Source organism: Grammomys surdaster, unplaced genomic scaffold, assembly GCF_004785775.1.
Source record: "Grammomys surdaster isolate TR1022 unplaced genomic scaffold, NIH_TR_1.0 127, whole genome shotgun sequence".
NCBI lineage: Eukaryota > Metazoa > Chordata > Mammalia > Rodentia > Muridae > Grammomys > Grammomys surdaster.
In genome coordinates, this window is record NW_021604585.1 from 9704397 (window position 1) to 9721586 (window position 17190).

The window sequence follows — 17190 nt, forward strand, 5'->3', positions numbered from 1 at the left end:
TAGAGCTAATCAATGACGACGCCTTCTTTTCTGTAGATTTCTACTGTGCCGTCTAAGCGGCTGGGTCCCCTAATCCTGTTCTCTATCTGTCCCTTCAAGTCACCTCCCTATACAGTTAAGGAGGCTGCCATGAGCACTGCACTCACAGGGAATACGGTAAATTCTCAATGAAATAACAGCAATCTTGGATTTTTTCCCTTTATTTTTTTAAACAGAGTAGTAACTTTACGTGGTTTCCTTTTTGTTTGCTTGTTTTGTAATATAGTATACTTAATCAGCAGAGATACCGAACAAACTAATAAGGAAAACAGTAAGCAGAGTGACAGTCTAAAAGGTGTATGGAGGGGAACGATCAGACTTAGCCAGCTACTCTAAGTCAGACAGAGACCTCCATATTCATGTAGGACCGCTGCCTTCTGCAGACAAAGGCACTTTCTCCTTTGTCTACATGGTTGGGTTTGCAGCTTCCAATTGGAATTCCTTTGGTCAAACTTATTGACCAAAGTTCTTATCCCTAGATAAGCTAGGGATGTTCCTCCTTGGTGGCATGTTTATGCAGTGTGGTGCCCTGGAGCTGATCCTCAACACCACACACTCACACACAACAGTTAACATGACACAGTTCTACGCACTAACTCTACATGTACAGAGTTAAATACATTGTTTCTTAAGTATACACCAATGAACCACACCCAGATCAAGATACGACTTCGAGCTCAGTCAATATCCTACCCTGGGATACCACTACTCTTTTTTGTTTGTTTGTTTTTGTTTTTGTTTTTTTGAGACAGAGTTTCTCTGTGTGTAGCCCTGGCTGTCCTGGAACTCACTCTGTAGACCAGACTAGCCTCGAACTCTCGAACTCAGAAATCCGCCTGCCTCTGCCTCCCAAGTGCTGGGATTAAAGGTGTGCGCCACCACCGCCCGGCGGGATACCACTACTCTAACACCTATAATCCTCCCGTCCTTAAACCAGGACAGGCTCCTTTGTGGCTACCTTTTTTCACTCAACATTATAACCATGAAGTTCATCCACATCTGCATGTGTGTTAGTATCAACGAGTGTTCTTCTCATGTCTGCCCAGTGTTTTATTATATGGCTACTGTCCAATCTGCTTATCCACTCTCCTTTAGTGGACATTTAGGCTTGTTTAAGCTTTTGGCTACTATAAATAAAGCAGCTGGGACACTCCTTTTTATCTTCAGTGGAAACACACAATCATATCTCTAAGAGTGAGGTTGTGAGGCCATATGTTTAGCCTCAGCAGACACTGGCTGTTTCCCCTGACAGCAGTACCTATTAGAGTTGCCTAAAGTACGATTGATGGCTTCCTTAGTCTCACAGTCTGGTCAACATTGTCAGCCTTTTCCAAACATTTTCAGTTAACTAATAAGTATAGAAGTTGAAAAGCTTTAACCTTTAACTTTTCTTCCTTCCTTTTTTAACAGTCTCATTAACTTCAGGCTGGCCTTGAACTTGCCATTCCGGTAAAGATTACCTTTAATTCCTGATCATCTTTGCTTCCACCTCTCAAGTCCAGTTGTGAGCCAGAAATTTTAAACTTTCAAAATTATTGTCTGCTTGGTTACCTTATTTGATAAAACATTTAAAGAATGGAACTCAAGGACTGGAGGGCTAGCTCAGTGATTAAGAACACTGGTTCCCTTTTCGGAGGTCCTGGGTTAGATTCCTAGCACCCCTAACTTACCAGTACCCACAGCTTACAACTATCTGTAAGTCCATTTTCCGGGGAGTCCTATATATTCTCCTGACCTCTTGGGACACCAGACACACATATAGCTTGCAGACATTCAAGTAGGCAAAATACCTATATACATTCAAAAAGGAATAAAAAATTAAAATCACTGAAAAATGGAACTCTACTTTTATAGATGCATACTTTTTTATATACTCTGGATATGAACTCTTATTCAATAACTGTATTACAAATACAGCACCTGTCCTTGGCTTATCTTTTCAGATGTGATACTGTCTTTGAAGAACAGAGGTCCTTAATTTTAATAAAATCCAATTTAGTAATGTTTTCCTTTTTTCTGTTTTGTATTTTTGAGACAGGGTCTCTCTGTGTAGTTCTGGCTGTCCTGAACTAACTCTGTAGACCAGGCTGCCCTTGAACTCAGAGATCAGCTTGCCTCTGCCTCCTGAGTGCTGAGATTAAAAGTGTGCACCATAGCACTGAGCCTTAGTAAAGTTTTTCTTTTACATATAGTACTTTTAGAGGTCTTTTGGGAAAAAAGCATAAGAGTGAATGTGTGTATATGTATGTGGGCTCAAGTGCTTAAGGGGACCAGAGGTGTCTAATTGCTATTTAAGCAATCTGTCTTGGGCCTGGAGAGATGATTCAATGGTTAATAGCACATACTATTCTTCCAGAGGAACTAAGTTCCATTCCCAGCACCCACATCTGAAAGCTCACAACTGCCTGTAACTCCAGCTTCAGGGGATCTGATGACCCTCTGTTCTCACTCATATACAGACAGATATACATAAATAAATAACAAAATACTTAGAAAAGAGAGGGGGGGAGGGAGGGAGGGAGGGAGAAGAAGAAGAAGAGGAGGAGGAGGAAGAGGAGGAGGAGGAGGAGGAAGAGGAGGAGGAGAAGAAGAAGAAGAATTATTGAAATCAGACAGCTTCGTTGGGCATGCTGGCATGCCCTTAATTCCAGCATTCAGAAAATGGAGGCAGAGGCAAACAGATCTCCGGTCAATATTGTGAATTCCAGGCCAGCCAGAGCAACATAGAAAGACCCTATCTCAAATTCTTTGTCTACTCTGATAGCCTTATATTCTGAGGTCAAGGTTAAGGGAACCTCATTCTTTCAAGTTGTAACAAATACCAAAAGCTTTCACGTTGACAGCAGGCTCTAACATTTATGATGTTATAAGGAGCCTCCAGCACAACATGGCAGAAATTGTTTGGCTGGTTCAGAAAAACTAAAATCAAGAATCTAAATTACCAAGTAAAACAAAAGAAGAGAAAAACACATTAAACCTGCTCCTGGGAAAACAAAAGAAAGAAGATAGTAGAAATTAAAAGAAGAAAAATTAATAGAGACAAATGAAACAAGTATTGATTAACTAAAATTAAATGTGATAAAACTGATTGATCTACCTAGGAGAAGGAGAGGAAAGAAAGGTAGACAGAGGGAAAAAGGCAAAGAAAGTAAAAAAGGAGAACATAGCTTAAGAGAGGTAACAGGAGAAGAGAGATGAGTGGGGGATACTTCAAGCAGATCAATTTTGAGTAGTTTTAACCTAAATACCAATGGTACCCAGTGCAAGACGGTAATATTTATTTTGGTCTCTACTAAAGTAGGATTGGCACAGGTCTCAAAGAGCAGACACTTTAACTTAGTGATCTTAAGAGCCAGACCAGGTCCTAAGAGCAATTTCCTCTGGGAAAATTCCTGGTTTGCTTTTCTGTTGTAATAAAAAACTTACCAAAAGCAACTTGGGGAGGGAAAGGATTTATTTGGCTTACAGGTTACAGACCATCAGCAAGAGAAGCCAGGGAGGAACCTAGAGGCAGGAGCTGAAGCAGAAACCACAGAACAATGCTCCTAACTGGATTGCTCTCAGGATACCTTTCTTATACCTCTTCTCAGGATACCACAGGGTGGCACCACCCCAGTAGGCTCAATCAGCAATCAAGAAAATGTCCCACGGACATGCCAACATGCCAATCTGATGGAGGCAACTCTTTAACTGAGGTTCTTTCTTCCCAGAGAAGTTTAGGTTTGTGCCAAGATGAGAAAACCAACCACACAATTAGGAATTTGCACTTGCCCACTTTCTCACATGTCATTTACACAATACCTAAGATATCATCTCATAAGGTACATCTTTATAGGAAGGAATTCCTGACTTGCCTACTTTTATTATTAAGAGAGAAAGAACCACTTCCCCTATTATCCTTGTCAAAGCTAGGGATGGCTATTTGACATAAAACTAGCAGTTCCTGACAGAAACTAAAAAGATGGAAAGGGAAGGAGATGGTGGGTGAGCAGACAGCTAAAACAGGCGACAAAGGAGTCAGATGGGCAGAGCAACAGCAGGGAAAGCTTTGCTTTCTCTCAATTCTCTAGACAGTAGAAGACCTCAGTTCTAAAGACTGTTCCAAGGCTACTGTAGCTTTGTTCCAAGCATGGCATACGTGGGATGCTGGCATTGACAGAGGAGGATGGCTGTGAAAATACATCAGAAACCATCTAGGCAAAATCAATGACATCTTGTCTGAATATGTAAAAATATACTTGTGGGTGTGGAGTTCTCTCTTTTAGTCAATTATATGCAAGACTCCCCTCCCTATGGCCCTGTGGTCACCACCTAAACTCCTAAAGCTAAACTTTCCAATTATCAGGCCAGGCAAGTCATCTGAGGGCTTAAGATTAAAAGTAAGCTTTTAAGAAATGCGGGACCCTGAATACATCAAGAAGTTTAAAGAAGAGCCTATGACTCAGTTCTAGCTGTTACTATGAAAAAAAGGTCTGATAATATACAACATCCTTTGACTTTTCAAAGTGGTGCATACACATAAGCAAACCATTCATACACATAAAATTAACAATGTTTTAAAAGAGATCATTTTTTTAAGGCAAAAACTTAGACCCTAGTCACATGTGGTGTCATAGGCCTGTAAGGAGACAGAGGCAGGAGGACCATGAGTTCAATGCCATTTTTAGTTATATAGCAAGTTTGCGGTCATCCTGGACTATAATAGCCTATCTCAAAAAAAAAACAGAGAGCAAAAAGAACCTACCTCACAAGAAGATAAGATAGTAATTACTCATAATTGTCATTATCCCTGGTAAGGACAGGTGACATAGCTCAGTTGAGTCACATGGCTCCTAAGGTGTGCCACCTAGGTCCACACTGGTCTCTTTTTTTTTTTTTTTTTTTTTTTAAACAGGTTTCTCTGTGTAGCCCTGGCTGCCCTGGAACTCACTCTGTAGACCAGACTAGCCTCAAACTCAGAAATCCCACACTGGTGTCTTAAGGCTTCAGATGGCATTGGAAGAACTCAAGCTTGTCAGTGTCCTCCTTTACAGTTCCCTCAGGTCAGAGCAGATGCCTTCCCACCACTAACATTTTCTTCTGCAGCCAGCCCTCTCATGGTTTATTTCGGGGCGGCAGTGGAACAGCATGATGGGGCTGTACACCCACAGGCGTCAAGCTCAACTGGAGCAGTGTGGTTCATTCGATGCAAGAAGAAACTCTTCAACAACTTAATATCCATAGACTGGGCTAGGAAGGGAGGGCCTATCCACGCCCTTAAGGAGATTATACCTCTAGGTGTCCAACAGCCCCAGAGTAGACCCCTCAGAGTCACCCACACCCCATATTACTATAAACTGGACATAATTTGATCCCTGAGAGCCATATGGTAATGGAAGAGAGTTCTCTCTCCTATAAGTTGTTCTCTGACCTCCACACACGAACTGTGGGACACAAATGTGTGTGTATGCATGCACTCACACACACATGAGCTTGGGTATTATTACATATTACATGTTTCCATCATTCATAGGATGTGTATACTTACTGGTATCAGCATTAAATTATATTCCAAAAAGATAGGCACAGATTGTTAGAGTGTGACTTTAGAGTCAGTGACTACAGACTAAGAAAAAAACGAACTGATGTACGTTCAAATGAACTTTTTTCTTTCCACACTTTTCTACATAAAAGTCTTAATCCAAATATTGTTACTGTACAAATAAAATGGTAATCGTCAGTCAGGGGCCGGGGCCTCTCCTACAGGAAGCTGCTCTCCCTGTTCCCCCTCTTCCCTGCACATCACCCTTCCACATGGACCTGGAACTGCTCCCAAATATCCCTTCACTTTCTCCTACTACAAATAAACAAGGTGAATGTCTTAGAAATTATAAAAGAAACCACATTTAGTGAGGAACCAAGGGGAAAGAGGACAAGGGCCCACCCAGTGCACAGTAGGAAACTGGCTGGGGATCCTGGGGACACTAACGCATTCCTCTTCAAACACTGCTGTGACATCATAAACCACTCAAGCTTTCTCCTGGAGGCAATCTCAGTGCTCCACCCCAGTTACTAGCTGTGCATTGCAATTCTAAGTAAAGCAGACGGCAAGCTGGGGGGAGGCTGGCATCCTTGGTCCAAATTTGGCCTTTTAAGAGAGAACCATGCCCGGCAGTGGTGGCCCACACCTTTGATCCTAGCACTCGGAAGGCAGAGGCAGGTGGATTTCTGAGTTCAAGGCCAGCCTGGTCTACAGAGTGAGTTTCAGGACACCCAGGGCTACACAGAGAAACCCTGTCTGGGGGGTTGGGGGAGAGAGAACCATTGCACTGAAACAGCAGAGAGTGCTATGCTGAACCTAAGAGGCTGTCCTCTGCAGTGCCCTCCTTGGGCACAGAGTACAAAGGCACATTCGAGGGCCTAGCGCTGTGTTAGAGAAGCAGGAGGGGTGAGGGATGTGCAACAGAGTGAGGAAGCAATCTCCTCAGCCTTTGAGCCTCAGGGAACCCTCAACACGAGGGGCACTCCTCTGCTGCAGCAGTTCCAACTCCTGAACTGCCCCGTGAAGAGAATCAGCCAGTACTGAAAATCAAGAAGATAATCCTCTGTACTTAACTGCCTGTTTCATCAAAGGTCCCTCTAATAAATGAGAACTTTGCTTACTTTCCATGGCATTCTGCAATATTGTTTCACAGAGAGATATTTTTATCTCCACATTCGATTTACAGAGAAGTTGACTGCTTTTATAAACAAGGCAAGTTTTATGTACAAGTGCCAAAAGAGGCCCTGCCTTCATCCCAGGATGTAAGGACCATGAAAGAGTCTCCTATGTACACTGCATCCTCAACACTTTTAATGACTCCTGAAGTTCCCTAATTAGTGCTTCTAGTCAGGACTTGCGAGTGTACTTATTTAATAATAATAATAATAAAAAAAAAACAGGAGAAACAAATCAGCTTCCTAATATCCCATGGTACTAGCTGTTAACTTAGTTACTGGTTTTTTTGAAGATTTCCTTCTCAGAAACTATACTTACATGAATAGATAACATAATTTCCATTCAATTTTAGTAGTTTACAGTTCTACTAAAGTCTATCTAGGGATGCCCATGGCCTGAAGAAATCCTAGCTTGAAACACCACCCACTTTGGCCCCAACCTCACTCTCCCACTTGTCCAGAGCAGAACTCCTGGGCAAGTAGGGAGGGACTGAAGGAGACTTTCAACCCTTCATACATGCCTAGAAATGACCCCATCTAGAGTCCAGACTACAGCTTCGGACTCTACAGGACGCAGACTCTGCATCATCTGTCTGAGGCTTAGAACAGGCTTCCCAGGCTTTAGAGAAGCAGGGCACGTTAAGAGAAGCCCACCTGGGACCACACAGCTACCCCACACGGTCTTGCAACATTTGCTGATTCTACTCCCTGAGAAATGGAGAAGGCAAGCCTAAATCCTTTACAAGCCGGGGACCTTACCTCTGAGGCTTTCTAATGTCCCAGAGTCCCACTCCTTCCTTTGAATTGGCTGTGGCCAATAACCGGGGCTCCACGGGGTTAAACATGACACTGTGAAAGGCTGACGGATAGTTTGCCAGGCAGAAGGGCTCTGTGAAAATAGAAATTACAATCAAGTCACCTGAGGCACCGCTCCATCAAGGGCAGGCAGCTAAGTTAGAGTGTGAACACAAACAAGAGCAGACTTAACTGCCACCCAAAAGGTGGCACCACTCCCGTGTGATGCACACCCCAGGAGGCACCAACCTTCATGTCTCCCCGATCCCCAACACCAATCAAATCCATTTTAGCCAAACTCAAAAACTCAGATCCTAGTTCAAAGGAGAAAGTGAACTGTCTACAGAAGTAAAACTGAATTCCCTAAAAACTTTCACAACCAACTCCTGATAAAGTTATCATATATTTATTTATTTATTTATTTACTTATTTTATGTATATGAGTACACTGTAGCTGTCGTCAGACACACCAGAAGAGGGCACCAGATCCCATTACAGATGGTTGTGAGCCACCATGTGGTTGCTGGGAATTGAACTCAGGGCCTCTAGAAGAGCAGTCAGTGTTCTTCACTGCTGAGCCATTTCTCCAGCCCTCCCAAGTTATTATATCTTTAATGCTTATAAAATTTCAAGTTTAAAAAAGATTGCAAGTTTTATACACATATAGATTTAATGAATACAAAGTGAAACAGTGAAAAATCAAGACAAGGCAACACAGTGATGCAGCTTCCCTTCTGGTTCCTGATGTTCCCTGAAGGGTTAGAGAAGAGTTGTGTTTATCTTCCAGCAAACAAACAAACAACAACAACAAAAAACCTGCCTGGTGCCCCTTTTCTGTAATTGAAGGAAAAGGACTGAGTTCAAGGCCAGTCTGAGTTACACAGCTAGAGTCCAATTTTGGTTTTGTTTTAAAGTTTAAGACTTGAGCTGTCCTTGAATCTAAACAGTTCCTAATTAATTCGACCTATAACTCCTGTACCCTTCGCATAAATTATCAGTTTCGGGTGAGGAAGGAATCTTTTTGCTACCTGAAAGAACATATTCCTCTGTGATCAATCTGATCAAATCAAAGGGAAAAAAAAAATCACCTCTTTATTAATGTTTCTTTTTTTTTTCTTTTCTTTTTTTTTTTTTTTTTGAATTTCACAGAGCTTTATTGGGTAGGACAGAGGGCTACATTTCTGCCTGCTCACCTCAAACATTAAACTGTTATTGCTCTGAGACCCCTAGTGATCTCCCTCATGATCTCCATTGGAGCTTGAAGAGAGTATGGCCGGGAAAGCTCAAAACTTCCTTCCTTAAACACGGGCAGTATTATTTACAGTTCACCTTTACACTAGAGGTGAAAATCACACTGGAATTTATTACTAAGCCAAATTTATTTTTCCTTCTTAAATGTCTTTACAACCTAGTTTAACTTTTTTCTGGTGACTTCTTGTCCTTTACTTCTTGGTATACACAATAGCTTCATCCTTCTTTGGAGTTTTTGCATCTTTCTTGGCACCTCGAGTTACTAAAAGCATTTCAAACTTATTTTATTTATAATCTAACTATAAATCTAACAAATTGAAATATTATTAAACTATTGACTTGCAATATCTTTTAAATCTACAGTCACAACAAAAAAAGCAATTTTTTGGATATTTTATTTATTTACATTTCCAATGTTATCCCCTTTCCCCATTTTCCCCCCACCCAACACCCTCTATCTCATCTCCCCTCCTCCTGCTTCTATGAGGGTGTGCCTCCACCCACCCACCCACTCCCACATCCCCACCCTCGAATTCCCCCACACTGGGACATCCAGCCTTCACAGGATCAAGGACCTCCTCTCTCACCTATGCCCAAGAAGGCCATCCTCCCTTACATATACATCTGGAGCTTTGGGTCCCTCCCTGTGTGCTCCCTGGCTACAGTTGTGCATGGTTCTGGACAGGGGAAGCCCTCCCTCAGTCACCTCAGCCACCAGACAATGCATAAAAGGGAATAGCCTACATGCAAGTACCAGAAATGCAGCCACAGATGCTGTCTGTTATGAGCAGCTCTGCTGACCACAAAGACAGGCCTCTTTGACACTCAGTACCCTCGAGATAAATCCATCACTGTAAATGTTTAATAAAGGAGAAAATACAGATCAGGGTGCTGCCAGATAGAAAAGGCACAGTACCTGTGGGTCTACAAGTCTCTAGTTTGAACATTACAGAATCAAACTAAGCACAGAGGTGGCCACAGTGATAGAATTAGAAGAAACAGCCTTTGGTGACAGTATGAGAGAAATCCCCATGCAGGAAACAAGCTACGAAGATAAATTTCCTGAGAAACTTGAGAGTGGATAAAACAAGCCCTCCAGTCAGAGCCTGTGAAGGCACTTGTGCAGGAGGTGCTCACTGACTGTTCCCAGGGACAGAGTGTACTCATCACATTTTATAATCCCACACTCAGGTACGGTGAGGGTCTGTGGTTTTAAACAAAAGAACAAGCCTAAAATTGTTTCTGTCAGAATTACACAGTACCCCTCTTCTCCATAGACAACCCAAGATGTGTGGAGCAGTACCACACACGAGGAGCCTTTGCTGCCCACCCCGCACAGTGACACATCACATCTCCTGCTCCTAGGGCCGCTGGGTGCCAAGGGCAGGGTGTGTCCAGTGACAGGTAGCTGTAGAATGACTGGTAAACAGAAGCCCCTTGTGACCACTCAGGGCAGGATAGACCTCCAGTGTCACTTCTGTGCTGCCTGTGAGAGGCCTACATTTCTTTTCTCGGGATGTTACTCACACACTGACTGTAATCAGACTGTTCAGCACAATCCAGTAACTTTGTCCATGGTGACCTACCTCCATGGGGAGACTCCCGGATATCCCAAATGAGAACCCGGCCATCATCTGAAGAGCTGGCAAAAATGTTGTCATTCACTGGGCTCACCGACAGGCCATATACTGCATCTTCATGAGCAAACACATCCAGGGTCTCACTGCTGAGAAACCGAGAACGAGAGAAAAGCATATAGACACATATATAACACACAAATATGAGAGAAAAGCATATAGACACATATGTAACACACAAATATGGTACAGAGGCCCAGGCCTGTTATACCTAACTAGGGTTCAGTTTCTTTCATTCCCAGAAGAAATTTAACTCAGGTAAACCAACAAGATGCTAAATTAAGGTAATGGGCAATGTTCAAGTAAAAAAAAAAAAAATAAGTAATATGTGTGCATAAAAAATATATATGTATTTATTTAAAGGTATTACTTGTATGAATTTCATAATTTTCACACTAAACATATTAAAAAAGTAACCCAGTAGCTGAGTTTTGTGTTTTATCACTTGTATGGAGAGTTGAGGGTAGTTCTAGATTTTCAAAAACAAAGGGGAGGTTTTAAAGCAGCCAGACAGACCTGTAAGAGCAGAGGTAGAGGACCTCCCAGGAGACCAGCATGTCGATTAACAGCACAGCTCTGAGCTAACAGAACCTGGTGCCGAGTCCTAGCACCACCTGACCTTAGGTTACCTAACAGCTCTGAGCCTCTAGTCATGGACATCAACAGTATCCCTCAGTAAATGGACATGATGGTTAAATGGGGGACATAAAAATCCCTGACAACAATGTCTGGCATATGACATTAAAAACTCAATAAATGTTAGTTATTATTAACTATTAATCTTTATCATGTATAAATAATAAAGAGGAAAAACTCTTCCTTATTATTTCTAATTGTACGCCAACTTTGACAATCTTTTTCTTTCTTCAAATAAAACTGAAACTATTTTAGGAATTGGTTTGTTTGATTTGTTTTTGTTTTTTTTTCTTCAGCAAACTAACATTGCTTCCATATTATTTCCCTCACGACCTAAAATCTATGTCTAAAAAGATATTTGCACTATTCATCTAAAACATGGGCCGTCATCTTCACACGCCAATCATCCATTTACCTTTCAACATCATGGAGGATAACTTGCTCATCATTTCCTACAAAGGAAAAAAAATAGACATTTTATAATTTCTGCAAGTGGCCCCTTCCATCCGACAATGTGGGATTTTAAAGTTTCCAAGGGAAAAAAAATTATAAATTGGCAAGTTAGCTCAATGGAAGTGGAAGTCTTAAAAGCCTGATTTTTCTGAGCTTGATTCCCAGAACCCATGGTAGAAGGAGAAAACTAATTACTGAAAGTTGTCCTATACATGTGTGTGTGCAGGTACACACACACACACAGAATGTCAACACACTCAAAATACAACATAATACAAACTAGGAGTGTTAAGTCAGGAAAAACTATGAAAACAATCTAAGAAGCCAGGCATAGTGGTACCTGCTTGCATGTAATCTCTACCCTTAGGGGAAGTAGAGGCAGAAGGATCAGGAGGCTCAGGGCCAGCCTAGGATACATGAGAACCTGTCTCAAAAAGCTGCATAGTCTCTCTTTAAAAAAACAATAACAGGGGAGGGGAAGAAAAAAATAACAGAGCTGTCTTTATGGAGTTTTGTTTTTTAAAAGCAATAAAGTATAACCTGGCAACAATTCTTAGAATGCATTATTAAGGGGTCAGACCAAAATAAACTGTTGTCATTCAGGAAAAGTGAATGGCCAAACAGTTCACTCAGCCAGACTAACCCACCCCACATCCAGCAAAGCAGCCAGCAATTATAAGACCTGGAGTAAAATCTCTTAATATTTCTAAGCTTCAGCTGTTCACATGAACATAGGGATAGCAACTGTCTACAAGGACTCGGGCCTGTAAAAGCATTCAGAATAGGGCTGAGCACTTGAGAGGCCCTGGTAACATCTGCTGTTTCTACCTCATCCTTCATAGCACCTAAGGGTACGTCTATATTTCAACCAGAGGAATTAAAGATCAGCATTCAAACTAGATCTCATAGACCTAGTAGGTTTTTGGATGTGATCCCTTGCCAGAGCAGCCATGTTGCTGGATTAAAATTAAAATTCCTCTACAAAAATATGGTAAATTTTTTTAAAATGATAATTTATGGCCAGAGAGAGAGATGGCTCAGAGGCTACAGATTTGGTGACCTGCGTTGATCCCTGAACTCACAAGGTAGAAGGACAAAATCAACTCCACAAAGTTGTCCTTTTACCTCTGCATACACGATGTGCCCACACATATCATGCACATACAATAAATTAAAGATTTAAGAGGCTTCAGCAATGTTTAAGAAGTCATTGTAAAATACATAAATGAATGAAACTTTGTGTAAGCAGTGACTTGAGGAAAAGTGAGTGATCGGGTCAGAGGATGACCTCACGATCATTAGAGAGTTGCACTAAGCATGGCAGCTCGCATTCATAAGCAGGGATTTAGAAGGTGGGATATGAAGGACAGGGAGTTCAAGGTCAACCTTGTTTATATAGTGAATTCAAGGCACTATTAAGATGAACCATGTAACTAGGAGGTAAAGGTTATTGTATAAGGAGACCTTATCGCAAAACAAACAAAAGGAGGAGGAGGAGGAGGAGGAGAAAGAAGAAAGAAAAGGAGAGGAGGAGGAGAAAGCGAGGAAGAGGAGAAGGAGGAACCGCCTTATAAAAATGACATTTTTGACAAGTGAAAAATATATATGTTCAGCAGTGTCTTTTACTTTCATTTTTAAAGTCTTTGTCCTCTCTGCCCCATTCTGGCATTGTTAAGGGCGACTCAGGGCCTTGCGTATCCTAGGCAAGTGTGCTACCATTGAAATATATCCTCAACCCAGCCAGGTGCATTTAAAATGATTCGGAACCACAGGAGATATCCAAGGGGAAAATCTGCAGTTAACAAAGGTCAGAGCTAGAAATTCTGTATCAGCCACTCCAACTGTACCCTAATATTCTGCTTGCTTTTCAAACCAGAGTCATGAATAGGTAAGAACATCAAGTTGAGTCACAACCAGTATCTTTAAAAAGGAAGTAGAGGGGCAGGGCTAAAATGATGGTTCAGTGGCTAAAAGTATTTGCTATATGATCATGAGAACTAGAATTTAAATACCTTCACCAGCATAACATGCTAGGCAATCTTCATTCACAGCTTCAGCTCTGAAGGACCCAATGGTCCCTTTGGCCTCTACACACACACACACACACACACACATACATACACACACACACACACACACACACAGGTACATACACTCATGTAGACACATACACATATTTTAAAAAATACACACATACACACACACACACATATATAATGTATTAATATATACATACATATATATATATTAATCAAGCCTGACAGGCCAGTGTTTGATTCCCAGAACCCTTAAGGTGGAAACATAGAACCAATAATAATAATAATTGAAAATAAATACAATAGAACAAAAATGAGATCTCAGAAGACATAGAACAGAATAGGAAGCGTGTGCCATATGTGGTAAGGTTATTGCTTCCTATGTGCGCATAACAAATTAGCACACTTTCAAGGCAGGGAGGGAGGAAGGGATGGGGGCATGGAGAAAGGATAATGGATCCCTAATCCACATGTCTAAACCGCTGTGATGCACAGAAGAAGAAAATTATACGAAGCCAGTAAGTTCTCAACTCAGTAAGATACGGGAAGAAAAATATGTTCTTAGTAGTCTTTTCACAAATTTCCCAATGAAGAATCTGTCTTCTTACCTCCAGAGAATACTTTGGTGTTTCCACTGTTGAAAGCCAGGCAGAAAATGTTGGAATGGTGTTCCCCCTTCAGCTGTATGGGTTTGACCCTGGAATGAATAGCTTGTTCCATGTGCCATAGCAGAACTCGGCGGTCGTCTCCTCCTTTAGCAGGGAGCAAGAATCTAGGGTTAAAACAACTGATATTGCAAGGCTAACATTTGCTTTTGCCTCCTCAACTACCATCCTTTCTGAATCTACACCTCTCCAATACAGAAGACCCTGAGAGGGCACATAAATCTAGGATTTTTTTTTCCCATGAGGCAGGCACATGAACTCTAAAGCACCCACATTTTCCCAGGACTTGTGTGGTTGACTGTTTTATGTTAGTGGCAACAGAGATGGAACCCATAAGTCCCAGCCCTTTTTAAGCTTTGACTCTTAAATAGATAATCCAGAAATTAAAATGAATAAGCCCTGTCATTGAGACACTCCTCACTGGTACCACTCTGTTCCACCTGTCTTCCTTGAGACTTAGTATTTAAATATTTGCTTATTATTTGGACTCTTTCTAGTAAAGTTTTTTTTTGGGGGGGAGGGGAGCAGGAAATAGCCAATAGAACCTGAACTAGTTTCTACTGCTTGCAACCAAAGAACTCTTAAGTAGTATTTCTAGCGTAGCAATTTGCAAAGCAATCTTTGACGTAGTCTTTGTGACCATGGGACAGAATACAGACAACAACTAAGGGCCTGCTTGACCCTAATATTCCTATTAGGGTTGTTAAAATGCAGTTTTCATGAGAGCCCAGCTCTTACCTCTGTGTAATTTTCAGTGGTCTGAACTGTAAAAGCAGTAGCATACTGTACGAACTAGCTCCTAGAGAATGAGAATACATGTGTTCTACATATTTGCCAATGTGTTAAAAAGTGTCTGGAGGGAGGAACAAACCACTAGAAGATTACTTCTAGGAAACAGAAGAGAAGTCGGGATGAGATTGTGTTTCACTTTGCATGCACACATATCCACATGCACACATGCTATCAAGGTTCGAGTGTTTACCACTGAACTATTTATTACACCCATTCTTATTTGACTTTAAAAAAAATATATAGGTGTAGGTGTGTGTAACTGTATGTGGTTATATGCACATGAGTACAGCTTCCTGCAGTAGCAGAGATGGCGGATCCTGGAGCTGGAGTTACAGAGAGTTGTGAGTTGCCCGACATAGGTGCTGAGAACTGTTCTCACATGTCCTCTTGAAGACCAGCCGATGCTCTTAACTGCTATGCTATTTATCCCACGTCTCCTGTTTTACTTTTATAGCAAGCCAATAACATACTCTTTGCCAAAAAATAAAAAACTAAGCTATATGAACAGCAATTAACAGTAGCTCTGAGCCTCTGGCTCTCCACCTACCCAAGGTTAAAAATACGAGGAATGGAATGGCCAAGCTAGTGGGGATGCTATGCTGCCCCAGGCAAACAGTGCACTTAACACCACTGATAGCACACCTAGACAAACAAGATCATGCCACAGAGCATTAAGTCAGCGGTTTATAGAGCTGATGCAGAAGTTCCCAGAGGTGTTTGCTGGGGGAAGAATTGGGTGTAAAAGAGTATAGGCTCCAACATCCATTTGTGTAAAATATTTTTTAAGCTATATGACAGCAGGGATTTTGGCAGTTTCGTTGAAATGCTGGGATCTAAATGAATGAACCGAAAAGCAAGCACTGGGGCTGGAGAGATGCTCCAGCAGTGAAGAGCGGGTACTGTTCTTACAGGGGAACACAGAGAGTTCAATGCTAGCACTCACATCATGTGGCTCAGGATCACCTGTAACTCCAGTCCCAAGAGACCCACCACCCTTTCATGGCCTCTCAGGGCACTGCACTCACATATAAAGGGACACACACACATACACACACACACACACACACACACGATTCAAGATAAAAATCTTTTTTAAAAAAAGTATTGAACATGATTGTATTGCCGATTTTGCCTACACCTGCCTAGCCATGCCTAGGTGACTGTTCGGGACGTTGTTACAGTGCCCACCACTGTAACTGTCAGGCTGGTGCTGCCTAGCCATGCCTAGGTGACTGTACGGGGCGTTGTTACAGTGTCTTATAGAAAATAATGATGCTATAGTTATAAAAAAGTCCTAATCAGTAAGAGATATATACTAGGATAGATAATAAAACATATACCTGTATGTTTTGTTTTGTTGAGACAGGGTTTCTCTGTGTAGCTCTGGATGTCCTAGAACTCACTTTGTAGACCAGGCTGACTACAAACTGCAGCACTGCGGTTACTGCAAATGTTGCTAGGACTAGCTTTTGGTGGATATTGGGGGTCTGAACTCTGGTCCTTATGCTTGCAAAGGACCCACTGAGCCAAGTCTCTAGTCCCCTCATCTAGTCAATTTTAAAAGGTAGAAATTTATTGTACAGTTCCACACAGAAAGAATATCTGACCTACAAACAGTTCAGTGAAAAATATGGTCTCTTAAGGTAGCTCATGAGCCTGACATGGGGCTGTTTACAGGTTCAGCCTCAGTAAAGGGTCCAGACCAAGTATGAAGAGCCAAGGAAACCAAGAGGGACTGTGTACAGAACAGATGAAGTCCTTATTGAATGTATATTGTGGACATAGGCATTGCTATGTCAAGGATCCCAGTGTCTCAATCCATGGGAGTGGCAAAGCTTTTTTCCTGGGAGGCTCAGAGGATAGCAAAGCCTTCCTTCTGGTAATATTGACAGCATGTACAAGTGCTTAAAAATGGCTGGCCAGTGTATGCAAAAACTAGCAACTGGGGGCTGGAGATGACAACCCTTAAAAGCACTGGCTGCCCTGCCAGAGGCCTCTAGTTCAAATCTCAGCACCTACAGGGCAGCTCACAACTGTCTGTAACCCCAGTTTCAAGGTATCTGGAGCCCTCTTCTGGCCTCTGAGTGGGCATCAGGCATGTACATGGTATAAAACATATATACAGATAAACACTCAGAGAGAGAGAGAGAGAGAGAGAGAGAGAGAGAGAGAGAGAGAGAGAGAGAGAGA

General features: G+C 41.9%; 1 protein-coding gene and 1 non-coding gene across 3 annotated transcripts in view; both read right to left on the minus strand.

The window, feature by feature from the left end:
• The window catches only part of Dcaf5 (DDB1 and CUL4 associated factor 5), a 101053-nt gene that overhangs the window by 57199 nt on the left and 26664 nt on the right, over window positions 1-17190 (minus strand). For both annotated transcript variants that reach the window (XM_028789248.1, XM_028789252.1), the window contains exons 2-5: window positions 14152-14295; window positions 11470-11506; window positions 10368-10507; window positions 7495-7624 (exon numbers count right to left, since the gene is read on the minus strand). In XM_028789248.1, the coding sequence (XP_028645081.1) occupies window positions 7495-7624; window positions 10368-10507; window positions 11470-11506; window positions 14152-14295 (451 nt within the window). The remainder of the gene's footprint in view (window positions 1-7494; window positions 7625-10367; window positions 10508-11469; window positions 11507-14151; window positions 14296-17190) is intronic.
• Window positions 334-472, minus strand: LOC114608257. The gene has a single exon (XR_003709327.1).